At 42.0% G+C, this 26,522-nt stretch overlaps 1 protein-coding gene across 13 annotated transcripts in view; it reads right to left on the bottom strand.

The window, feature by feature from the left end:
- The window catches only part of mycbp2 (MYC binding protein 2), a 286,672-nt gene that overhangs the window by 227,557 nt on the left and 32,593 nt on the right, over nucleotides 1–26,522 (bottom strand). For all 13 annotated transcript variants that reach the window (XM_024388610.2, XM_024388613.2, XM_024388615.2 and 10 more), the window contains exons 3-5: nucleotides 11,127–11,339; nucleotides 2,029–2,182; nucleotides 136–332 (exon numbers count right to left, since the gene is read on the bottom strand). In XM_024388610.2, coding sequence (XP_024244378.1) covers nucleotides 136–332; nucleotides 2,029–2,182; nucleotides 11,127–11,339 — 564 coding nt within the window. The remainder of the gene's footprint in view (nucleotides 1–135; nucleotides 333–2,028; nucleotides 2,183–11,126; nucleotides 11,340–26,522) is intronic.

Raw genomic sequence — 26,522 nt, 5'->3', positions numbered from 1 at the left:
TTGTACGTATAGGATGTGTGCTGTGTTAACTTAAATGCATGGAGAGGTATGGGGCAGGTTTTACCTGTGTCTAACCTCAGTGGGGTTGTATAGGAAGTGTGTTGTGTCGTTTAGTGTTGTGCCACATTGTCTCACCTGGATAGTTTGGCAGGTGTGACTGCCGTTGTTGGTGAGGATGGCGGAGACGGCCTGCAGGGTCTTGCCCGTGTCTCCCCAGGACACCACCAGGCTGAAGAGGCAGGCGCAGGAGAGGGCGGTGAGGGCCTGCCCCGTGGGGTCATTCATCCCTGTGCTGCGCACCGTTGTCTCCAGCAGCAGGTGAAACAAAGACTCTGTAGTGAGGAGACAGAGGGTTAGAAAAAGCTGTGTGTGCATACCTGTGTCTGCAATGTGTGTGCATACCTATGTCTGCACAAGTGCGTGCGAGTGGGTGTCTATTTAGTAGTAAAACATGGTAAATTCTCCCTCGTTGGGACATTTCCCATGTCCCCATGAGGACAAAGGCTATTTTTTAAGCTTATGGTTTAGGGTTACAATTAGCATAAGGAGTTAGGTTTAGGGGTTGGGTTACGGAGTATGTTTAGGGAAAATAGGAAATTCATTTTAGGGCCTCACGAGGAGTGAAAAACCTACCGTAATGATAAGCCTTCTAGAAACCTAAGGCACACTAATAATACAAATACTTCATAAAAATAACCTGCCTGTTTGCAGCAATCACTGATCTGGCTTTCAAGTCATTCTATGAAAATGCCACTTCTGTTACTAATGTAACCAGAACCATGCATAATACACATCCACTAATAATGACCAAACTCTAATGTAAAATAAAAGAGAGCCGCACACTCTAGGAGCTCAGATGCAAAAATGTCATGCCAAGCTGTCGTCATCAGGGTATAATCCCAAACACTGCGGGATGACTCGTTTATATAGTGTCAAAAGACACAGGTGTCTGTAATCATGGCCAAGAGTGGCCTAATATCATTGGTTAATAATCAAATATTAAAATGTCATACAAAGAACAGCATACAAACAACAAATGGATAGCATACGATTATAGATTAATTTGACTACACAAGTTTACAAACAATTACAATTGCAAAGTCACAATAATCACAAGAATGGCTTCAGATGAAAGTCTACGTTGAGACCAAAGGGCGCAAGGGTCTTTAAATTAAAGATCCAGGCAGCCTCTCGTTTTAACAATAAATTATCAAGGTCACCCCCTCTCCTAGGGAGGGTGACATGTTCGATGCCAATATAACGCAGAGACGAAATCGAGTGGCCTCGAGTGGCCTTTATTCTAATGTAACCAGAACCATGCATAATACACATCCACTAATAATGACCAAAGTCGTGCAACAGGTGAAAAGAAAATTAACTCAAACTCTCTCTCAAGCACAAGCCCACATTCTAGTGAGTTGCCATTTAGTCTTCATATTTCAAGTCTTGGCAACTTGGATCTATTAGCTAGATAACGTAGAATAGTTTAACTTATGAACACACTGTCTATCTCCGCCTGTTTGAAAAAAAAAAAAAGTGTTGAGGCTCATTAGCCGTTCTCAGCTGTTAGAAGTCTCGAACTGGCATTAACAGACGATTGCCATAATTTTTTGAAGTTCCACCTCTGTTATTACATTCAACAAAGCAAACATTGATATACCGTTATAGAATGTAAAGAAGAAAATCCAAACTGGTCTGTGCGTCAATACCAGTATAGTAAAATACAGTTTTCTACCCAGCATTGGGCTCCCGACTGGCGCAGAGGTCTAAGGCACTGCATCTCAATACTAGAGGCATCACTACAGACACCATGGTACAAATCCAGGATGTGTCACAACCGGCTGTGATTGGGAGTCCCATAGTGCGGCGCACAATTGGCCAAGCCTTGTCCAGGGTTTGCCTAGGGTAGGCAGTCATTGCAAATAAGAATTTGTTCTTAACCGACTAGCCTAGTAAAAAAAAGAGGTTAAAAAAAAATGTAAAAGCATGTGCATGAGTCTTCCCAAGCATGTGTGCGCTAGTACTCACCCAGTACATCAGGAGGTTCGGTTTGGAAGCCCTCTGGTTGTTGTCCCTGCAGCATGTCCAGCAGGGCCTGTAGGCTGCGCAGGCACAGCGAGGGGTGGGAAAACAGAGTCTCCTTGATCAGCTCAAACACCCCACACAGACCAATGCCAATAATCTAGAGAGAAAACACAAACAATTATCAGATATCTCCTAACCTGCCTAAATAATGACCACCCCGTAGCACTCACATCGGTAGCCATGAAGTGCTTTGAAAGGCTGGTCATGGCTCACAACAGCATCCTCCCGGATACGAAAGACCCACTCCAATTCGCATACCGCTCCAACAGATCCACAGACAATGCAATCACTCTATTACACTCCACACTGCCCATTCCCACCTGGACAAAAGGAACACCTATGTCAGAATGCTATTCATTGACTACAGCTCAGCTTTTAACACCATAGTGCCCTCAAAGCTCATCACTAAGCTAAGGAACCTGGGACTAAACCACTCCCTCTGCAACTGGATCCTAGACTTCCTGATGGGCCACCCCCAGGTGGTAAGGGTAGGGAACACATCCACTACGCTGATCCTCAACACGTGGGCCACTCAGGGGTGCATGCTCAGTCCCCTCCTTCACTCCCTGTTCACTCATGACTGCACGGCCAGGAACAAATTAAACATCATCATTAAGTTTGCTGATGACAACAGTGGTAGACCTGATCACCGACAACGATGAGACAGCCTATAGGGAGGGGGTCAGAGACCTGACCGTGTGGTGCAAGGACAACAATCTCTCCCTCAACGTGATCAAGCCAAAGGAGATTGTGGACTACAGGAAAAGGAGGAAAGAGCACAACCCCTATTCTTATCGACAGGGCTGTAGGGGAGCAGGATGAGTGCTTCAAGTTCCTTGGTGTCCACATCACCAACAAATGAACATGGTGCAAGCACACCAAGACAGTATTTAAGAGGGCACGACAAAACCTCTTCCCCTCAGGAGACTGAAAAGATTTTTCATGGGTCCTCAGATCTTCAAAAGGTTCTACAGCTGCACCATCGAGAGCATGACTGGTTGCATCACTGCCTGGTATGGCAACTGCTCGGGCCACTGACCGCAAGGCACTAGAGGGTAGTGCGTATGGCCCAGTACCTCAGCTTCCTGCCATCTAGGACCTTTATACCAGGCAGTGTCAGAGGAAGGCCCTAAAAATTTACTCCAGCCACCTTAATCATAGACTGTTCTCTCTGCTACCGCACGGCAAGCGGTACCGGAGCGCCAAGTCCAAGAGGCTCCTAAATAACTTGTACCCCCCAAGCCATAAGACTGAATAGCTAATCAAATGGCTACCTCTTTGCATTGCCCCCCCACCTCTGGAACGCTGCTGCTACTCTGTTATTATCTATGCATAGTCACTTTAATAACTCTACCTACATGTACATATTACCTCAATTATAGACGCTTCTGTCTATATAACATAACATGAGCTGGTAAATATGTGTAGGTATTCCTTTTTAATGCGGCTCTTTTGAAAGATATCACGTAGCAGAAACGCAAAAGTGTTGCTCTCCACTTTCTGGGGGACCGAGTTTTGAAAATAGTGGAATTAGAGTATGATAGCTCAGGAGATGGAGAGAATTCTTAAACTGGATTGAAAATATGCAGAGGGAGAACACACAGAAGGCTGTTGTATAAAACACCTGTCTCCGGATTACATCTTCAAACTGAGGGAAACCTCTGGCATCCGTGAGAGGGAGAAACGTCCATCCATGTCTAGCTAGCTACATTTTCAGATATTATACGGTCTAATTTTGTCAGTAAGTCATTTTCATTTCAAGTTGAAGGGTACTGTTAGCTAGCTAGCTAACATTAGCTGGCTGGCTCTAACATTACGTGTATGATCTGTGTAGTAATACTAGTCTTATCTCAGAGCAATTTGCATTGCTAGGTATAGCCTAATGTTAGCTAGCTAACATTGAACCTGGTTGGTTAGCTACCTGCAGATTCATGCAGCGTAGTAACATTACGAGTTGGGATTATGGTTTATTGTTTAGCTAACTAGCTACCTACCTACCTACCAGGCTACACAAAAGACTCCGCTACGCAAGTAACCATTTCACTACACCTGTATCCTGTGTATGTGACAAATAAACCGATTTTATTTGATATGTGTTTACCAGTGACGGTAATGTGAAGAACGTGACCTGCACCAAAGTCAAATTAGGATATAAACGGGTGTGTTCTTAAATTTAATCTGGAGTGCCAGTGTGCTCACGCTCAGAGCGTTTCACTCTCGGAGCGTTGAAAGAGCACACCTGACGCTTTGGCCAAGGAGTAGGGTTATTCTGAGCATTCTGACCTCACACCGGCAGTCAAGCACCCAAGATAACGTTGGGTAGCTTGCTAGCTACTCCCAGACACAAATGAGAGAATGCCTCACTGACCATTTTACTCGCACTAGCAGAGCTGGTTAGGCTGTTTTCATGATATCCAGAGCGTTGGTGATGAACTGTGCTGCTGGCAACAATTTCATTAAGCTTTTTTGCCCACAGTTACTGACACCGGCCATATTCAACAGGTGTTGAGCGTTCGCAAAGTCATCAGTCATCATTAGTTAGTGTTAAAATTCTCTGATAGAATGCCCTGCTTTTATTTGTCACACTCACAACCGTAAGCCATTTTCTGTAAATGGCTCGCCATTAAATAATGATCTTGTTGAGAGTTTATTTTCCTGTAATAATGAAGACACATTAGCTAAAGTATAGATGTTGTCAGCTATATGATATGGTCATTATTTGAATTGGCTCGTCAGCTAACAAGCTAGAAACAAAAAGGTTGCTTTTAGTTTGCTAGGTTGACATATACAACATTTCATTTTAAAACGGGTGGGTTTATTGGTGTTAACATACACTAGTTATGCTATTTTGGACTACCATGCTGCTGTCGTCATGCAGACTGTAGTTTTTGTTTAGTGACAATGACGACAATGACAAGTTTGAGGTTGGACGATTAAAGAATGTTCAAGATGTTACTGCGACAACTGTCGATAGACTTAGTATAAACAAGCCTTTACTTTTGAAATCTTTGATTGTTTAGTGCGGCAGGGTAGCCTAATGGTTAGAGCGTTCTGACCCTGAACAGGCAGTTAACCCACTGTTCCTAGGCCGTCATTGAAAATAAGAATTTGTTCTTAACTGACTTGCCTAGTTAATAAAAGGTAACACACACATATGGCCTCACATGTGAATCCTTAAAGAGATGGCTAAGGCTTAAGGTGTGAAAGATGCTGAATGGGTGTAGACAAAGAGCTCTCCAGTAAGTGTACCAAAACATTCAAGGGCCATTTTCTCAAAAGTGGAGTCTTTTTTTTTTATCCATTATTTTACCAGGCGAGTTGACTGAGAAGACGTTCTCATTTACAGCAACGACCTGGGGAATAGTTACAGGGGAGAGGGGGGACGAATGAGCCAATCGTTATCAACTTTCTAAGCGGAATTACTTTCCCATTGTTCCTCAACTGTAGTGTATGATATACCATTTTCTAGCTCTGAGTCTATACTTTTAGCCAAGAGTAAAAAAATTAAAAAAAACATTTCAAATGTTGCTACATGAGACCAAATCGAGCCGGTCGGTCACATATGATGTGCAACTAACTTAGGAGCAATGCTCCCTCTAAGCTACCAGCATGCAGGGAGCACTCATGCAGCTCCCAGGGACTGCCAGGCAAAATAACTAAATCAGCCTTCAAAGTTTTCCCCATTAGTTAACACTATAAACATTACCCTTTACTGTGGGAATTGTGATCTAATCAATGCAATATTAGCCACTTTCAATGCAACATGAAACAAAAACTATGCAAGGCTTATTAGCATGCAAAACAAACTACGCAAAATATTTTGTAGGCAGAGCGCATCAGAGTAAGATTCTATTGCAGGCACGACTCAGGCCTGTACTCTACACAGACCGGTGCACCATAACCAATCAGAGCTGTAAGTAGGCCTATATGCAAACAGACCACTGCCATATATTTATGCCGTTCACTTTGAACTACACTGTTTTACAGCACGAGTGGCCGCAATTATTATGCCCTTGTTTTGAGATCAAATCGAGAGCTGCATGTAGTCAGTAATGTGGGAGTGATTGCATCCTACAAGAGTACCAAACCTGTCCATTTCTAGCCATCTTTGAAAAGTGAGTTAGGTAAAAGAGCTTTTTTTTACATCTTAAAAAGGCAACAGCAGCCATCAATTAGCCATCGATGACTGGCTAATTGCAGTCTGCAAAAGAAGACTGATCTGGCTCCCAGGCTAGCCCATTCCCTGTTGTCACATGGGCTGCAGCCCAACTCTTAGATTTTTTACACTAATTGGTATTTTAACCAATCATATCAGATCTTTTTCTGAGCAGATCTGATTGGTTAAAAGAACAACTAGGGGGGAAAAAATCTGAATTGGGCTACCTGTGTAAACACAGCCAACAATGAACAGTGAGCAATTGTACTCATGCATAAACAAACTAATAATGAAAGAAAAGCCAGGTTGAATTTTGTAAAGCTAGTGTGGGAGAGGTGGTAAAATTGTTATCGATCAATAATTAAAAACCTCCTGGCATTGTCAATTGACTCTATAGCCACTCCTATCTGTCATTTCTTTAATCTAAGCCAAGAGGAAAGTCTGTCGTCAGGCCCGGAGGGAAGCCAAAGTCAGTCCGCTACCAAAGAGTGGTAAAGAGGCCTTTACTGGTTCTAACAGCAGACCTATCAGCTTGCTGCCAGCTCTTAGCAAACTGTTGGGAAAAATGGTGTTTGACCAAATGCAATGCTATTTCTCAAAGTAACAGACTTTTAGCATGCTTATAGAGAAGGGCACTCAAAATGTACTACACTGACACAAATGACTGATGACAGTTTGAAAGAAATTGATAATAAGACTACTGTGGGAGTTGTACTGTCAGATTTCAGTGTCAGCTCTGATATTATTGACCATAACTTATTGTTGAGAAAACTTGTGTGTTATGGCTTTTCAACCTCTGCCATATTGTGGATTCAAAGCTACCCATCTAATAGAATGCAAAGGGTTATCTTTAATGGAAGAGTCTCTAATGTCAAACATGTAAAGTGTGGTGTACCGCAGGACAGCTCTCTAGGCACTCTACTCTTTTCTATTTTTACCAATGACCTGCCACTGGCATTAAGCAAAGCATGTGTGTCCATGTATGCTGGTGATACGACCATATACGCATCAGCAACCACAGCTAATGAAGTCACTAAAACCCATAAAAGAGTTGCAGTCTGGTTTGGAATTGGTGGCCAGTAATAAACTGGTCCTGAACATCTCTAAAACTAAGAGCATTGTATTTGGTACAAATCATTCCCTAAGTTCTAGACATCTGCTGAATCTGGTAATGAATGGTGTGGCTGTTGAACAAGTTGAGGAGACTAAATTACTTGGCGTTACTTTAGATTGTGAACTGTCACAGTCAAAACATACAGTGGGGAGAACAAGTATTTGATACACTGCTGATTTTCCTACTTACAAAGCATGTAGAGGTCTGTAATTTTTATCATAGGTACACTTCAACTGTGAGAGACGGAATCTAAAACAAAAATCCAGAAAATCACATTGTATGATTTTTAATAAATTCATTTGCATTTTATTGCATGACATAAGTATTTGATACATCAGAAAAGCAGAACTTAATATTTGGTACAGAAACCTTTGTTTGCAATTACAGAGATCATACGCTTCCTGTAGTTCTTGACCAAGTTTGCACACACTGCAGCAGGGATTTTGGCCCACTCCTCCATACAGACCTTCTCCAGATCCTTCAAGTTTCGGGGCTGTCACTGGGCAATACGGACTTTCAGCTCCCTCCAAAGATTTTCTATTGGGTTCAGGTCTGGAGACTGGCTAGGCCACTCCAGGACCATGAGATGCTTCTTACAGTGTTGGGGATTAATCAGAATAGTTGGGTAACATAGATATGTTTTATTTTCATTATATGCTTGTGAGTTACTTCTCATTTAGAATGTATCTTGTTGTACTATAGTGGTGGCCATTTGCAGTTATCCTTTCTCTGTCCTGGGTTCAGTTACTTGGGCCGCAGAGGGGAGAGGTCAAGCTTGTCTTCATATGTTTACATATCTTTTAAACCATGTGAATAGGTGATTGAGGGGGAACCAATTATCTCTTGGCTCCACAATGTCTGTGTGCCAGTCACTGTGTCTCTGTGATCTTGTCCAGGAGGGGTGTATTTGATATATGCCTGTTGAGGTCTTGTTTTTGGTCCTGAGTGGTAACAAGAGCGAGATAACATAGTTTTCTTTCTCTCTCTCGGAGGACCTGAGCCCTAGGACCTGAGCTCCAGGACTACCTGACATGATGACTCCTTGCTGTCCCCAGTCCACCTGGCCATGCTGCTGTTCCAGTTTCAACTGACCTGAGCCCTAGGACCATGCCCCAGGACTACCTGACATGATGACTCCTTGCTGTCCCCAGTCCACCTGGCCATGCTGCTGCTCCAGTTTCAACTTCCACCTGACTGTGCTGCTGCTCCAGTTTCAACTGTTCTGCCTTATTATTATTGGACCATGCTGGTCATTTATGAACATTTGAACATCTTGGCCATGTTCTGTTATAATCTCCACCCGGCACAGCCAGAAGAGGACTGGCCACCCCACATATGCTCTCTCTAATTCTCTCTTTCTTTCTCTCTCTCGGAGGACCTGAGCCCTAGGACCATGCCCCAGGACTACCTGACATGATGACTCCTTGCTGTCCCCAGTCCACCTGACCGTGCTGCTGCTCCAGTTTCAACTGTTCTGCCTTATTATTATTCAACCATACTGGTCATTTATGAACATTTGAACATCTTGGCCATGTTCTGTTATAATCTCCACCCAGCACAGCCAGAAGAGGACTGGCCACCCCACATAGCCTGGTTCCTCTCTAGGTTTCTTCCTAGGTTTTGGCCTTTCTAGGGAGTTTTTCCTAGCCACTGTGCTTCTACACCTGCATTGCTTGCTGTTTGGGGTTTTAGGCTGGGTTTCTGTACAGCACTTTGAGATATCAGCTGATGTACGAAGGGCTATATAAATAAATTTGATTTGATTTAGGAGACAAAGCTGAACGATAATTTATAGCAAATGCTCTCTGGCTATGGGATACTCCTCTCTCAAGTAAAGTCTTCCTTTGTAATGTTCCTAAGACCTGTTATTCGTCATGTGAGTTGAGATGGGTGTGTCTTGGCTATAAATGATACTAAGAACTGTTTTGTAAGCACTCTCAGAGAATTCATTTATAGACACTGAATTAATCTGAGAGTCACAGGGTTGTGATGGAGCTCATATAATTAAAGAAGGACTTTATGATAACTCTGACTTGTGTATGGTTTGCTCTCATGATTTGGTAAATACAGGAAATGTCCACTACAGGAGCCACTTCTTAGTTGCCCTGGCTGTGTGTTTTGGGTCGTTGTCATGCTGGAAGACCCAGCCACGACCCATCTTCAATTATCTTACTGAGGGAAGGAGATGGTTGGCCAAGATCTTGCGATACATGGCCCCATCCATCCTCCCCTCAATACGGTGCAGTCGTCCTGTCCCCTTTACAGAAAAGCATCCCCAAAGAATGATGTTTCCACCTCCATGCTTCATGGTTGGGATGGTGTTCTTGGGGTTGTACTCATCCTTCTTCCTCCAAACACGGCGAGTTGCGTTTAGACCAAAAAGCTCTATTTTTGTCTCAGACACATGATCTTCTTCCATTCCTCCTCTGGATCATCCAGTTGGTCATTGGCAAACTTCAGACAGGCCTGGACATGCGCTGGCTTGAGCAGGGGGACCTTGCGTGCGCTGCAGGATTTTAATCCATGATGGCGTAGTGTACTAATGGTTTTCTTTGAGACTGTGGTCCCAGCTCTCTTCAGGTCATTGACCAGGTCCTGCCGTGTAGTTCTGGGCTGATCCCTCACCTTCCTCATGATCATTGATGCCCCACGAGGTGAGATCTTGCATGGAGCCCCAGACCGAGGGTGATTGACCATCTTCTTGAACTTCTTCCATTTTCTAATAATTGCGCCAACAGTTGTTGCCTTCTAACCAAGCTGCTTACCTATTGTCCTGTAGCCCATCCCAGCCTTGTGCAGGTCTACAATTTAACCCTGATGACCTTACACAGCTCTCTGGTCTTGGCCATTGTGGAGAGGTTGGAGTCTGTTTGATTGAGTGTGTGGACAGGTGTCTTTTATACAGGTAACGAGTTCAAACAGGTGCAGTTAATACAGGTAATGAGTGGAGAACAGGAGGGCTCCTTAAAAAAAACTAACAGGTCTGTGAGAGCTGGAATTCTTACTGGTTGGTAGGTGATCAACTACTTATGTCATGCAATAAAATGCAAATTAATTACTTAAAATCATACAATGTGATTTTCTGGATTTTTGTTTTAGATTCCGTCTCACAGTTGAAGTGTACCTATGATAAAAATTACAGACCTCTTCATGCTTTGTAAGTAGGAAAACCTGCAAAATCAGCAGTGTATCAAATACTTGTTCTCCCCACTGTAGATTCAAGGGTTGTAAAGATGGGGAGATTTTTTTGACACCACACGCCACAAAGCAAGTCCTGCAGGCTCTAGTTTTACCTTATCTTGATTATTGTCTAGTAATATGGTCAATTGTTGCAAAGAAATAACTAGTTAAGCTGCAGCTGGCCCAGAATAGAGTAGCAAGTCTTACTCTTCATTGGGCTAATATTAATGCCAGTCTCTCTTGGATAAGAGTGGAGGAAAGACTGATTGCGTCACTTCTTGATTTTATAAGACACAATGTGGTAGATATTCAAAATAGTTTGCATAGTCAACTTACACACAGCACTGGCACACACACTTACCCCACCAGGGGTCTATTCCCAGTGCCCAGGTCCAGAACAAATTCAAGAAAACATTATACAGTATTATACAGAGCCATGAGTGCATGGAACTCCCTTATATAGCGCAATTGAACAGCAAACCTGGTATCAAAAAAACACATAAAGCAACATGTCTGTCATTTTCTACCTTTCCACCAACCCTGTTCCCATCACTCTGCTTTTGAAGTAACATAACAGATGGGATTGGTTACCTTGGGAAGCTTGATGGCAGGCTCACGGAACTCCTCCTCCTCGCTGTCCGAGTCGCCGCTCTGCACAGAGCTCCTGGAGGCCAGGGCCAGGGACGCCTCCCGCTGCTGCCATTCCAGCACACAGTGGCGCACGTTGCAGTACACGTTGAACGCTGATGGGTTGCTATGCAGCTTGATTTCCGGCATGCAGAAGACCCCATCAAGGTTCTTTGTCTGTGGAAGAGAGAGTGTGAAAAATACAGCCATGACTCGCAAATAAACTTACTACGATTTTTTTCTCAGCAGTCACAATGGAGGCGTGTTGGCCCTTAAGCCATCATCAAAAAAAAAAAGAAGTTGGGGCTTTTTACCTGGAAATGCCCCCATGAGCACTTCAAATGTGGAGTCAAATAAAAGCTAAGAGTCCATTTTTTTTTAAATGAAGGCATAACCATTTTCTATCCCCCCCCAAAAAATTGTGGTCAAATAGAAGGAAAAGGTGTCTTAGAAAACATCTAGCAGAAAAAGTCTTAAAGGTACTAGAAATACATCAACACAGCAATGTTGAAGTAAAGACCCCTGCCAACTAATATATTTCGTTTTGTAGAACTTATTTGCCTTCTCTAAGTTTAAGAAATATTGCCTAAGGTCTTAAAATTATGTTACCAAAAACCCACATCTTTTAAACTCTCTGGTATAAGTGGGACGGTAAGCGTCCCACCTCGACAACAGACAGTGAAATTGCAGGGCGCCAAATTCAAAACAACAGAAATCCCATAATTAAAATTCCTCAAACAAACAAGTATTATACACCATTTTAAAGATAAACCTCTTGTAAATTCAACCACAGTGTCCGATTTCAAAAAGGCTTTACGGAGAATGCACACCATGCGATTATGTTAGGTCAGCGCCTAGTCACAGAAAACCATACAGCCATTTTCCAGCCAAGGAGAAGTGTCACAAAAGTCAGAAATAGCGATTAAATTAATCACTAACCTTTGATGGTCATCATCAGATTGTACTCACAGGACTTCATGTTACACAATACATGTGTGTTTTGTTCGATAAAGTTAATCTTTATGTCCAAAAACCCCATTTGAAATTGGTGTGTTGTGTTCAGAAATGCATTGTCTCAAACAAACATCCGGTGAAAAAAGAGAGCCACATCAAAAAACAGAAATACTCATCATAAACATTGATAAAAGATACAAGTGTTAAACATACGAATACAGATAAACTTCCACTTAATGCAACCGGTGTCAGATTTCAAAAGGCTTTACGGCGAAAGCACACCACGATTATGTTAGGTCAGCGACTAGACACAGAAACCCATACAGCCATTTTCCAAACAAGGAGAGCTTCACAAAAGTCAGAAATAGCATTAAAATTAATCACTTACCTTTGATGATCTTCATCTGGTGGCACTCCCAGGTCTCCATGTTAGACAACAAATGTTTGTTTTCTTCGATAAAGTTAATCTTTAAACGTGTTCAACATCAAGGCTGCAGGCCCAAAGCATCCCCAGCCGTACCTCAGAGCATTAGTAGACCAGCTGGTCGGTGTGTAAACGGACATATTCAATCAATCCCTATACCAGTCTGCTGTTCCCACATGCTTCAAGAGGGCCACCATTGTTCCTGTTCCCAAGAAAGCTAAGGTAAAAAAACTGTCAAGCACTCACTTCCGTCATCATGAAGTGCTTTGAAAGACTAGTCAAGGACCATATCACCTCCACCCTACCTGCACCTAAACCCGTTTAAATTATGTCTCTATGTAAAGCAGAACTCTCAGGGCACTCATTCTCCCAAACTCTCTCGTCATCACCCAAGTTGGCCAAACTTTAGGTCCACAGACGATGCAATCTCAACCACACTGCACACTTCCCTAACCCATCTCTACAAGAGAATACCTATGTGAGAATGCTGTTCATCGACTACATCTCATTCAACACCATAGTACCCTCAATCGTCATCAAGCTCGAGACCCTGGGTCTCACCCGCCCTGTGCAACTGGGTACTGGACTTTGTCGGGCCGCCCCCAGGTGGTGAGGGTAGGCAACAACATCTCCACCCCGCTGATCTCAACTTTGGGGCCCCCAAGATTGGTGCGTTCTGAGCCCTCTCCTGTACTCCCTGTTCACCCAGACTAACATGCTAATGCTGTGTTCCAACTCAATCATCAAGTTTGCGGACGACACAACAGTGGTAGGCTTGATTACCAACAACGACAAGACGGCTGCACAGGGAGGAGGTGAGGGCCCTCGGAGTGTGGTGTCAGGAAAATAACCTCACAGACTTCAACAAAACTAAGGAGATGATTGTTTTGGAAACAGCAGATAAACCCCCCAGGTCTACTGATGGAACAGCAAAGGAAGGGGGAATATTTTTGTGTTTATTATGGGTTTCTGTGGACATCACAGACAAACTGAATTGGTCCACTCAAAAGACAGCATCGTGAAGGCGCAGCAGCGCCTCTTCAGCCTCAGGAGGCTGAAGAAATCTGCTTGTCGTTAAAAGCACTAAAACTTCTACAGATGCATTTAGAAGAGCATCCTGGCGGGCTGCATCACCGCCTGGAACATGCATACTGCTCCGCCCTAAGTTTAAGGCTCTCCAGAGGTTAGTGAGGTCTGCACAACGCATCACCGGGGGCAAACTACCTGCCCTCCAGGACACCTACACCACCCGATGTTACAGGAAGGATATATAAAGATCATCAAGGACAACAAAAACTGCCTGTTCAACATGTCATCCAGAAGGCGAGGTCAGTCAGGTGCATCAAAGCTGGGACCGAGAGACTGAAATTATTTTTCTATCTCAAGGCCATCAGACTGTTAAACAGCCACCACTATTTTTGAGTGGCTACTGCCAAAACTGTCAATGACACTGACTCTTCCAGCCACTTTAATCATGGGGTTTGATAAATATGTGCTAAATATGTTTTAGCCACTTTAAACAATGCTTTATATAATGTTACTTACCCTACATTGTTCATATATGCATACGTTGATACTGTTTCTATATCATCTACTGCATCCTTGTTACATGTATCACTAGCCACTTTAACTATGCCACTTGGTTTACATACCATCTCATATGTATATACTGTACGATATCATCTACTGTATCTTGCCTATGCTGCTCTGTACCATCACTCATTCAATATCCTTATGTACATATTCTTTATCCCCTTACACTGTGTATAAGACAGTAGTTTTTTGGAATTGTTAGTTAGATTACTTGCTCGTTATTACTGCATTGTCGGAACTAGAAGCACAAGCATTTCGCTACACTCGCATTAACATCTGCTAACCATGTGTATGTGACAAATAAAATTTGATTTGATTTGATTTGATTAGAAGCACAAGCATTTCGCTACACTCGCATTAACATCGCTAACCATGTGTATGTGACAAATAAAATTTGATTTGATTTTATCTTTATGTCCAAATACCTCCGTTTTGTTGGTGCGTTTAGTTCAGAAATCCAAAGGCACAAAGCGCACTCTCGAAAAGTCATAAAGTACAATAAAAGATGGTAGAAACATGTCAAACGATGTTTAAAATCAATCTTCAGGTTGCTTTTGTCATAAATAATCAATAATATTTCAACCGGACAAAAGCTTCGTCAAGAAATGCGCGTTCTCGATCATGTGTCTGGCTCATATGGATGGAAATTTCCACTGTCCTCTCATTGAAAGCGGTGTATCTCCCTCATTTTTCAGAGTAAAAGCCTGAAACAATGCCTAAAGACTGGTCACATGTTGAGGAAGACAGATTTCCACTGGGTCTTTGTATGGTGGATAGGCTTTCAATGGAAAAACAGCCTTTCAAAATAATAGTACTTCCTGGTTGGATTTTCCTCTGGTTTTCACCTGCCATATCAGTTCTGTTATACTCAGACATTATTTTAAGAGTGTTTTCTATCCAAATCGACTAATTATATGCATATCCTAGCTTCACGCTTTCATCCAAAATTCCGAATGCTGCCCCCTACCCTAGTGAAGTTAAGATATTTTCTCATTTCTCTCCCTCAAGAGGGAGAAAAATTAAAGTTCACAGAACTAACAACTGAAGGTTGACTTAACAATTCCTGTTTTTAATGACAACTTGGTATATAATTTAAGTGATTAAAACACAACGTTACCAAATCAGTAACCAAATGACTGCAACTGAATTGGCAACAATGGAAATTCATAGTAGTCAAACTACAGTTGAGTCACCTGTTACTGTACTCCCTTGCACTGGCATACTGTTATGTTCAGCTCATAACTGATGTCTTTCTCATTCTGTCTCATGGTTGTCAAAGCAAGAGTGTTAAAACAGTCTGGACAACCCCTCTCTCCAGTTCATGTCACCACTCCTGGCTCTTACTGACACCATCCCATGTACATTACAGTACAAGAGATGAGTACAGTGCAATTTACTGTACTCTAAACTATTTACACTTTACTGTACTATAGTTCATCCCCAATTAATTGAAGTTGTTCTGAGGGCAACTCAATATGAGAAAGTTAATGTTTCGTACACTGTGCATCTATATAACTATTATTATTAGATGATTTATTCAGGGGAAACCCATTGAGAACATGGTCTCATTCCCAAGGGTGCCCTGAACACAACAAACAAAACAGCAATCAATACAAAACACAAACATATGAAAAACCGTTACAGTCCTCAGCCACTAGGTCCTCAATGAACACCCTAAACTGCACAAGTGGCACCAGAACATCTAATTGTAATGAGATCCGAAAATGTATCCAGCAGTGAGGTGCATTAAAACAAAAGCGGAATGCCGAATTCGGTGGAGACCCGACGAACCTCAAGAGTTAACCAACCCTGTGACTGGGCTTGGTAACTCATGTCTTTATACCTCAACAACAAAGTTAGGTAGGTCAGAAGCTTCTGTACTTCCCCAAAAAGGGAATAGTGACGTGCTCCACATTAGTGGTTCCCAAACTGTGGGGTGTCCCCCCCCTAGCGTGGGGCACATATGGGTCCACAATTTTTTTAAAGAAACTTGAAAGTTGTAATAACAGAATGCACAAGGTGCAATTTCAAAATTGGGTAGTGCATCATCAGTTCCTCTTGTCATGTTAGTCATTGCATATAATCAACTAGCCCAGGTCAGCTAAGCTTTTTTTATTTCGTTTTTTTAGCCCATAGATGTTGTCATTTTTTGGTCACTCAAATATCACATGAACATACATTAGACATAGCAAAATGTATAGAGAATTGCAGGAACATTGCTTTAAAACTGCAACATTTACTTTGCACCCCATGACAAAATGTGTAGAATTGCAGAAAATAAGCTTTAAACCTGCAAAACTCTCCACCAAGAGGGGTGTGAACGGTTCGTGTCATGAACAGTGCTTGTGGCCATAGAAATAGACAAGGCACACGCAGTGGGGGGGGGGGGCAGGACATTCCCCAATGCTCTATTTTACAAAAAGGCCACTTTAAAGCTTAGCTTTTTAACTAGCTCATCAGTATGTATTTTTAAACGTTAAATCCTTGTCAATCCAAAAGTCCAGATATTTATAGAAGGGAACCCAATCAATGAGAGAACCTTTCAATGAATAAATATCTAATCCATCTGAAAAACACACGAGAATTGGAGAACATGTATTTTGTTTTGCCAACATTAAGTACAGGTTTTAAACCAACCAGGGCATTTTGTAAGGCAACAAAGTAAGATTGCAGCTCTAACAACACCTGGTCCACAATTGGGGCAATGGCATACATAACAGTATTGTCTGCATACAAATGAACAATTAAAAGTTAACAGATAGCCCAATATTATTTATAAAAATAGTCAAGAGAACAGGTTCCAATACCCACCCATAATATTGAGGAATCTAGACTAAACACCATCAGAAATCACACTGTTCTGACAGATAATTCTCAAACCTTTGAATGAGTGTATGATTGTCAACAGTTTCAAAGGCCTTGGAAAGCACAATGATTATTATTATCCAAATCAATTTAACATCTAAAACAAGCATAGCCGTTCTAAAACCGGATTGGTGCACATTAAGAAGTGTGAGAGAAGTTAAATAAGTTATTCGCTGACAGTTGGCCAAGGATTCTAAAACTTTGGAAAGGCAAGATCATTTGGAGATTGGACACTAGTATCTAAATCAGAAGGATCTTGTCCTTTATGTAGGGGGGAGACAGGTGCCGCTTTCCAGATCTTGGAGATAACACCAGAAACAATTGTAACATTAAAGATATACAGTACCAGTCAAGTTTGGACAAACCTAGTCATTCCAGGCTTTTTATTTATTTTTACTATTTTCTACATTGTAGAATAATAGTGAAGACGTCAAAACTCTGGAATAACACATATTGAATCATGTAATACCCACAAAAATGAGATTCTTCAAAGTAGCCACCCTTTACATTGACAGCTTTGCACACTCTTGGCATTCTCTCAACCAGCTTCATGAGGTCACCTGGAATGCATTTCAATTAACAGGTGTTCCTTGTCAAATAGTGGAATTTATTTCCTTCTTAATCCGTTTGAGCCAATCAGCTGTGTTGTTAAAAAGTATGTGTGGTATACAGAAGATAGCCCCACTTGGTAAAAGACCAAGCCCATATTATGGCAAGAACAGCTCAAATAAGCAAAACGAAACGACAGTCCATCATTACTTTAAGCATTTCTAGAACTTTGAAAGTGACTTCAAGTGCAGTCGCAAAAAACATCAAGCGCTCTGATGAAACTGGCTCTCATGAGCACCGCCAAATGAAAGGAAGACCCAGAGTTACCTTGCTGGAGAGGATAAGTTACCAGCCTCAAAAATTGCAGCCCAAATAAATGCTTGACAGATTTTAAGGAAGACATCTCAACATGAACTGTTCAGAGACAGCGTGAATCAGGCCTTCATGGTTGAATTGCTGCAAAGAAACCACCACTTTTTATTCAGCTAGGCAAGTCAGTTTAAGAACAAATTCTTATTTACAATGACGGCCTACCAGAAGGCAAAAGGCCTCCTGCGGGTATGTGGGCTGGGATTAAAAATTAAATAGAAATATAGGACAACACACAAACACACATCACGACAAGATAGACACCACAACACTACATGAAGAGAGACCGAAGACATCAACATAGCATGGCAGCAATGAAAGGACATCAATAAGAAGAGACTTGCTTGGGCCAAGAACACAAACAACGGACATTAGACCAGTGGAAATCTGTCCTTCGGTCTGATGAGTCCAAATTTGAGAGTTTTGGTTCCAACCATTGTGTCTTTGTGAGACGCAGAGTAGGTGATTGGATGATCTCTGCATGTGTGGTGGTGTGATGGTGCTACAGCTGGTGTTAATAATGTCTGTGATATATTTAGAATTCAAGGCACACTTAACCAGCATGGCTACCACAGTATTGGGCAGCGATACGCCATCCCATCTGGTTTGCACTTAGTGGGACTATCATTTGTTTTTCAACAGGACAATGACCCAATGCCTATAGGCTGTGTAAGGGCTATTTGACCAAGAAGGAAAGTGATGGAGTGCTGCATCAAATTACCTGGCCTCCATAATCACCACACATCCCAATTGAGATGCTTTGTGATGAGGTGAACTGCAGAGTGAAGGAAAAGCAGCCAACATGTGCTCAGCATATTTGGGAACTCCTTCAAGACTGTTGGAAAAGCATTCCAGGTGAAGTTGGTTGAGAACATGCCAAGAGTGTGCAAAGCGGTCATCAAGGCAAAGGGTGGCTACTTTAAAGAATCTCAAATATATTTTGATTTGTTTACTACATGATTCCATGTGCCATTTCATAGTTTTGAGGTCTTCACTATTATTCTACAAATGTAGAAAATAGTAAAAATAAAGAAAAGGCCTGGAATGACTAGGTGTCTAAACTTTTGACTGGTATTCTAGGTCAACAGTTCTGCAACAAGTGGGGTAGAGAGCTGCAGTAAGGGATTAAGTGAATCCTCACATGGCCCAGGTGAAGTCATGGGGCTCATACCTGAAAATGGTTAAGAGAGCCGCAGGTCTGGACGAGAGGGAAGCTGCGTCGGAATAATCCTCCTCTCCAATTTCTAACTGGATTCCAGTTTGCTTCCAATGGAGTACAGCAAAACGCAGTGGGATGTGTTAGTACGGGAAAGTGGTCCAAGGTAGTATCCTCAGTAGCTACTGCAGATGAGCCAAGTCTCATAGACCAGTGGTTCAGAACCTTTTTCGATTACTGTACCACCAACTACCACCTAGTTAAGTAAAGGTTAAATAAATAAATAAAACTGAAGTACCCCCCTCATGTGCATTTTACCAGTAAGCCTATAGTCTCACGAGTTTAAGTTTCCTATATGAATAGGCCAAGTACACCCAGGGTTCCTAGTACCCCTGGTTGAAAACCACTGACAGAGCATCCTGGATTTCCCCCTCGGTCATTTAGAATTGTTGCATCAAAAACAGCACGCAGTCTTGAAGTCTCCTTAACCAGAGCAAGACTCTCAGCACCCTATTCTCCTCGAGTAGCTCAATGACCCATCTCATGAGGCATGGAGCTGTTAGCATTTATCAGATGGATATATGTACACATCAGTTCCTCTTCGACTACAATGAACATGTCAAAGGTCTCACATTTAATAACTTTGCTGTCCATCTCCAGATCTGACTCCAAAACAGAACAGTGACATGCTTATTCTGGGGTAAGAAACTGCTGTCCCGGCTACAAGAGGCAACCGCAACGTGAGACAAGCTTTGCCTGTTACAGCCAGGTAACCTAGATAGTCGAAGCTAGCCTGCTAATGCTAGCTCCAGGAGACAGCAAAAATCCACCCAAACACACAGTGTTAAAAAGCAGCACCAATGCAGTTGTCGTGTCTTTACTATCCTTGAATTGAAGACTTATAGTTTTTATCAAAGATTCTCTGTAATTACTATTAAGCAACCAACTGATTAATCATGTGACTGTAATTAACTAGGAAGTCGGGGCACCAAGGAAAAATATTCAGATTAAAGTTATAATTTCCTAAAACAACTTTTCTGATATTTTATCTGATCAATTAGTCTTCAAATTATTTAATTAACCTCACGTTAGTCTCATTCCAAACGTAAATTGTTGGTTATCTGCACGAACCCAGTCTTCACTACGAGTCATCCATACATGAATGGTCTTAAATCATTTATTTATTACTAACTAAGTAAGTTGCATAAACAAACAAACAAAGGTAAATGTGGTTGAAAGAAATGATAGGGGAATGTGCCCTAGTGGGCTAAACCGGCAATGCAGCTTGTTAGACAAAAAGGGGTGTGGGGGTCAACTAAGAAGTCACTACAGAGTTAATAATTATAACAATTGAAATGTTAATCCTTTACACATGAACGCTCACTCATTCGGGAACAATTGCAATCAATATATATATTTACGCTCAGTATGTAGTCTTGATCGCTGGTGAAAAGTTTGTTTCTTTTGTAGAATTGTCTGTCTCTCTCCCTCGGTTGTGGTTAGAGGGGATAGTTCAGTGACATTCGTTTTGTTATAGAATTGATGTTTCGGCATTTGTCGTTCTTCGCGTTCAATGATACGGAATACCTAGCGGCAGACTAGTAATTAATATCAAAGACTTGTTCTTATTCTGTCGGTATCGATAGTCTAAGGGTTTAACCACGTGGTATGGTTAAAAGATTCAGCAATGGTCTACAACCTTCGTCCTCTCCTAATGGAGAAAAACATGGTCTGGTGATAATTTCTCAAAGTTGGGTTTTATTCGGAATTGCAGAAAAGGGGCTGTCCCAGGATGCCTGACCCTAACTGCGCTCAGGGGCGGTCCTCTGATTTAGTTCAACTCAAAAGGGAATTGGAGTTTCCTTCATTAAACAGTCCAAAATCACATTACACAATTTTACAAACAGTATCATACTCACTCATTCATCTTACACCACAATTATATCTGAGGCTATTATATAAACAGCGTTATGGTAATGTGGCCACACCGTCTCTCTTGAGCTTCCCAAGTCGTGACAAACGGACCAGTTCGTAGATGGATTCTTCACCAATCTTTTATACTTTCTCCGGAACATGAAATTTGTTCGTACCTCAAGTTCTGTGAGGTGGAATAAATTCCTTTGTGCTCTATGGAAATGTACTATGCCTCTTATACTATTTGGCAGGGTCTTCTCAGGAATTTACAACCCCTCTCTGTCCACAGCAGCCTAGTTGAAGGAGGCAAGGGGGAGGCTTGGAGAGGGGGATGGGGCTTGCTATACCCAAAGAGGGCAACGTCATGACACCGTGGTCCCAAAAACAAATGGTTAAAACAAAGGTTTTAAAAGTATAAAATGTATAGGAATATAAAAAACTTATAGCAGCAAGCTTTTTCTTTTTAAAGTATAAAACACAGAAGCGTCCTGATGCATGCAGACACCAAACTTTTCTGCTTCAGAGATCACAAATCCTACAAATGATCACAATCAATTAGCTTAATTTCTTCGAGACCAAGTTACATTTCAACAAAATAATGTTGCAGGAATGCTAATTTTATCCGTTTCTATTTGCAGAAACAATTTCAGAACCACCTGAGATGGTGGGCGTCATGGCTTGCTGACAAGACATTGTCAATAATACAAGTCTTCATTTTTTGCTAAACATGGCTCATCTGGAAGATAGGGAGTTGTCGTTGTGTTGCTGGTTCGAGCCCAGGGAGGAGCGAGGAGAGGGACGGAAGCTATACTGTTACACTGGCAATACTAAAGTGCCTATAAGAACATCCAATAGTCAAAGGTTAATGAAATACAAATGGTATAGAGAGTAGTAGTGCTATAATTCCTAAAATAACTACAACCTAAAACTTCTTACCTGGGAATATTGAAGACTCATGTTAAAAGGAACCACCAGCTTTCATATGTTCTCATGTTCTGAGCAAGGAACTGAAACGTTAGCTTTCTTTCATAGCACATATTGCACTTTTACTTTCTTCTCCAACACTTTGTTTTTGCATTATTTAAACCAAATTGAACATGTTTCATTATTTACTTGACGCTAAATTGATTTCATTGATGTATTATATTAAGTTAAAATAAGTGTTAATTCAGTATTGTTGTAATTGTCATTATTACAAATAAATAAATAATCGCAGATTAAAATCGGTATCGGCTGTTTTGGTCCTCCAATAAATTGGTATCAGTGTTTAAAAAAATCATAATCGGTCGACCTCTAACAATAGGCTGACTGGAGGTTATTTCACACAGTCACAGTCCCTCGATAAGTGCTACAAAGCTAATATTTGCGAAAACACTTCACAGTCGTGTTCTGTGGGTGTCACCGAGTAGACTGCTACCCCATTTCATTGCTTCACATTATCTAGTCTATATATGGCAAGCATTTCGCTACACTCGCATTAACATCTGCTAACCATGTGTATGTGACAAATAAAATTTGATTTTGATTTGATGTCACCAATTGTAACCTTCTGCATCACTTTCAAAGAGGTAATTTTCATTTGAAGGCAAATTGTAAATTCCTCTATTGTGTCTAGTCCTTACTATGGTGAAGGGGTTAAACCAAGGCCTCATAACTTTTAATGGGTTAATAAATTGTGTTATGATAAACTAAGGTCTCTTCTTTAGGAGACCTCTGTGTGTGTGGTAACATCTGCTTTGAGTGTTGTGCCCTTCAGACACTATCAGAAGGCGGAAACCCCTACATTCAGACTCCTCCTGTCTGGGCCCCACCTGGCTATCTGAGGTTCTGAGAATACGACTGGTTTTCTGAGAACTTTCTTTGAACCACCTCAACACAGACGGCACCATTCTGTATACATCTGGCCCTTCTTTGGACACTGTGTTAACAAACCTCTAAACGAGCTTCAACACCATACAACAATGCTCTTAAATGCTAGTAAAACCAAATGCATGCTCTTCAACCGATCGCTGCCCGTACCCGCCTGCCCGACCAGCATCACTACTCTGGACGGCTCTGACTTAGAATATGTGGACAACTACAAATACCTAGGTGTCTGGCTAGACTGTAAACTCTCCTTCCAGACTCACATTAAGCATCTCCAATCCAAAGTTAAATCTAGAATCGGCTTCCTATTTCGCAACTAAGCATCCTTCACTCATGCTGCCAAACTTAACCTCATAAAACTGACTATCCAATCGATCCTTGACTTCGGCGATGTCATTTACAAATTAGCCTCCAACACTATACTCAGCAAATTGAATGCAGTCTATCACAGTGCCATCCATTTTGTCACCAAAGCCCAATATACTACCCACCACTGCGACCCGTTTTCTGGTCCTCGCAACATATATTCGTCACTGGCTCCAGGTCATCTATAAGTCTTTGCTAGGTAAGGCTCCGCCTTATCTCAGCTCACTTGTCACCATAGCAACACCCACTCGCAGCACACGCTCCAGCAGGTATATTTCACTGGTTATCCCCAAAGCCAACACCTCTTTGGCCACCTTTCCTTCCAGTTCTCTGCTGCCAATGACTGGAATGAATTGCATAAATCACTGAAGTTGGAGACTTAGATCACCCTCTCTAACTTTAAGCATCAGCTGTCAGAGCAGCTTACCGATCGCTGAAGGTGTACAGAGCCCATCTGTAAGTAGCACATCCAACCAACTACCTACCTTATCCCCATCTGTTTTTCTGCTCTTTTGCACACCAGTATTTCTACTTGCACATCCTCATCTACACATATATCGCTCCAGTGTAAATACCACTATTGGCCTATTTATTGCCTTACCTCCATACTTCATTTGGACACACTGTATACAGATTTTTCTATTGGGTTATTGACTGTACATTTGTTTATTCCATGTGTAACTCTGTTGTTTGTCGCACTGCTTTGCTTTATCTTGGCCAGGTCACAGTTGTAAATGAGAACTTCTTCTCAACTGGCCTATCTGGTTAAATAAAAGGTGAAATAAAAAATTAAATAAAGAACACAAGGCTACCGCAGGCCTGAGGTAAACAGCCAAACTGTCAGAAAATGCTTAGACTCGTTCACCTTGTTATGACCCTATACTTGTGATGAAAGGTCAAGTTTCGGTCAAACCCACTTTGAGCTTTAAATTGCTGACAAGATGGTTGCTGCTGTCAGGGGGAGGCTCGATTTGTTAAAATGTTATTGCCAGGGAAACTCAAGCAAGGAGGACTATGGAGGCTATATGAGTTACAGGATGTCTTAGACATTTTGCAGAACCTGGGGAAAGCGATCATATACTGTACTCTGTACCAACGTCTGCCTACAATTGTATTACTAAAGGAGAATTTTTATACTTAAACAAAGAGTGTTTCCTTTCCATTAGTAATGTATGTTTGATTAAGTATATAGGCCTGATCAACTGTTGAAGAAATTTACCAACAGTGGCTAGCTCACGCCATATAACCCGGTCCGGTCGAGCCTCACTAGCCAGATGAAGCTAGCTGGCTGCTTATAACGTTAGCTTTGGGCAACAGGTTTAAGTAGCTGGCTAGCTGTTCAATTTCAATAGGCGAACAACAATACTTGCTCATAAGGATTCCTAAATCATTGCTAAGAATAGGGAAAACGACTGAAATTTCGACTGGTCGTTTTGGTGCTAGCTTGGTACCAAGCTAAAGCTAACTAGCTACCTATCCCAGAAGTTGAACAAATAATGCTTTATTACCAACGCAGTATTGTGTAAACATCATTCGTGGCCAGTGTTTGCAGACTTTAATTGTACAGCTTTGACAGTGCTACTGATAGTAGTGGCGCTTGGCTTGCACGTGCAAATTCAGAACACACAACATTCTATAATAGAACTGTGTTAATGTCACCTGTTAAGTCCACTTCAATATGTACAGATGAAGTGGAAGAGACAGGTTCAAGAAGGATTCTTAAGATTTCATCAAATTGAGACATGGATTGCGTATGTATGCCATTCAGAGGGTGAATGGGCAAGACAAGATTTAAATGCCTTTCAACTGTCAAGATCTGCATCAAAAACAGCAGCTCTGGTGGGTTTTTCACACTCAACAGTTTCCCGCATTTATCAAGAATGGACCACCACCTAAAGGACATCCAGCCAACTTCACAACTGTGGGAAACATTGGAGTCAACATGGGCCAGCATCCTTGAGGAATACTTGACACCTTGTAGAGTCCATGCCCTGACGAATTGAGGCTGTTCTGAGGGCAAAAGGGAGCGCAGCTCCATATTAGGAAGCTGTTCATAAATGGTTGTACACTCAGAGTATAAACAGTGTATTCGGAAAGTATTCAGACCCCTGGACTTTTCCCACATCCACCCCCCCCCCCCTCATCAATGGCTGAGCTCTTTAAAAATCAGCACTTCATTAAGTCAGGATTCCTATTTGACTCAGCCATGCCTCCCTGCATGTCCAACATTTCCTCATCTCCTACCCCTTCTAATACGACTTTCCCCGATGCTTCTCCCTCTGCTACAAATTTTCTCCCTGCAGGCAGTCACTGAGTATGTAGTGCTAAAAGGAGCTCCTTAAACTTGACCCCCAAAAACCATCTGGGTCAAATGGTTTAGACCCTTTCTTCTTTAAGGTTGCTGCCCCTATCATTGCCAAGCCTGTCTCTCCTTCCTGGGGAGGTTCCCAATGCATGGAAGGCAGCTACAGTTCGTCCTTTATTTAAAAGGGGGAGATCAAGCTGATCCTAACTGTTTTGCCCTGTTTATCAAAAGCATTGGAAACACTAGTCAATCAACTAACTGACTGGAATTTTGTGTTAAATGCTCTGCAACAAGCTTTCTATTCCCTTAACCCCGTTCTGAACACCCCCAAAACAAATGTCATGTGGTTTGGTAAGAAGAACGCCCCTCTCCCCACAGGTGTGATTACTACCTCTGAGGGTTTAGAGCTTGAGGTAGTCACCTCATACAAGTACTTGGGAGTATGGCTAGATGGTACACTGTCCTCTCAGCACATATCAAAGCTGCAGGCTAAAGTTTAATCTAGGACTTGGTTTCCTCTATCATAAAATCGGTCCCCTTTCACCCCAGCTGCCAAACTAACCCTGATTCAGATGACCATCCTACCCGTGCTAGATTACGGAGACATAATTCATAGATTGACAGATAAGGGTGCTCCCAAGCGGCTAGATGTTCTTTACCATTTGTCCATCAGATTTGCCACCAATGCTCCTTATAGGACACATCACCGCACTCTATACTCCTCTGTAAACTGGTCATCTATGTATACCCGTCACAAGACCCACTTGTTGATGCTTATTTATAAAACCCTCTTAGGCCTCACTCCCCCGTATCTGAGATATCTACTGCAGCCCTCATACAACACCCATTCTGCCAGTCACATTCTGTTAAAGGTCCCCAAAGCACACACATCCCTGGGTCGCTCCTCTTTTCAGTTTGTTGCAGCTAGCACCTGGAACGAGCTGCAACAAACACTCAAACTGGACAGTTTCTCAATATCTCCATTAAAAAACTCAATCA

This window comes from Oncorhynchus tshawytscha, linkage group LG26 (genome assembly GCF_018296145.1).
Source record: "Oncorhynchus tshawytscha isolate Ot180627B linkage group LG26, Otsh_v2.0, whole genome shotgun sequence".
NCBI classification, from domain to species: domain Eukaryota; kingdom Metazoa; phylum Chordata; class Actinopteri; order Salmoniformes; family Salmonidae; genus Oncorhynchus; species Oncorhynchus tshawytscha.
Note: the sequence above shows the minus strand (reverse complement) of the source record. Positions and strands in the feature narration are given on the sequence as shown.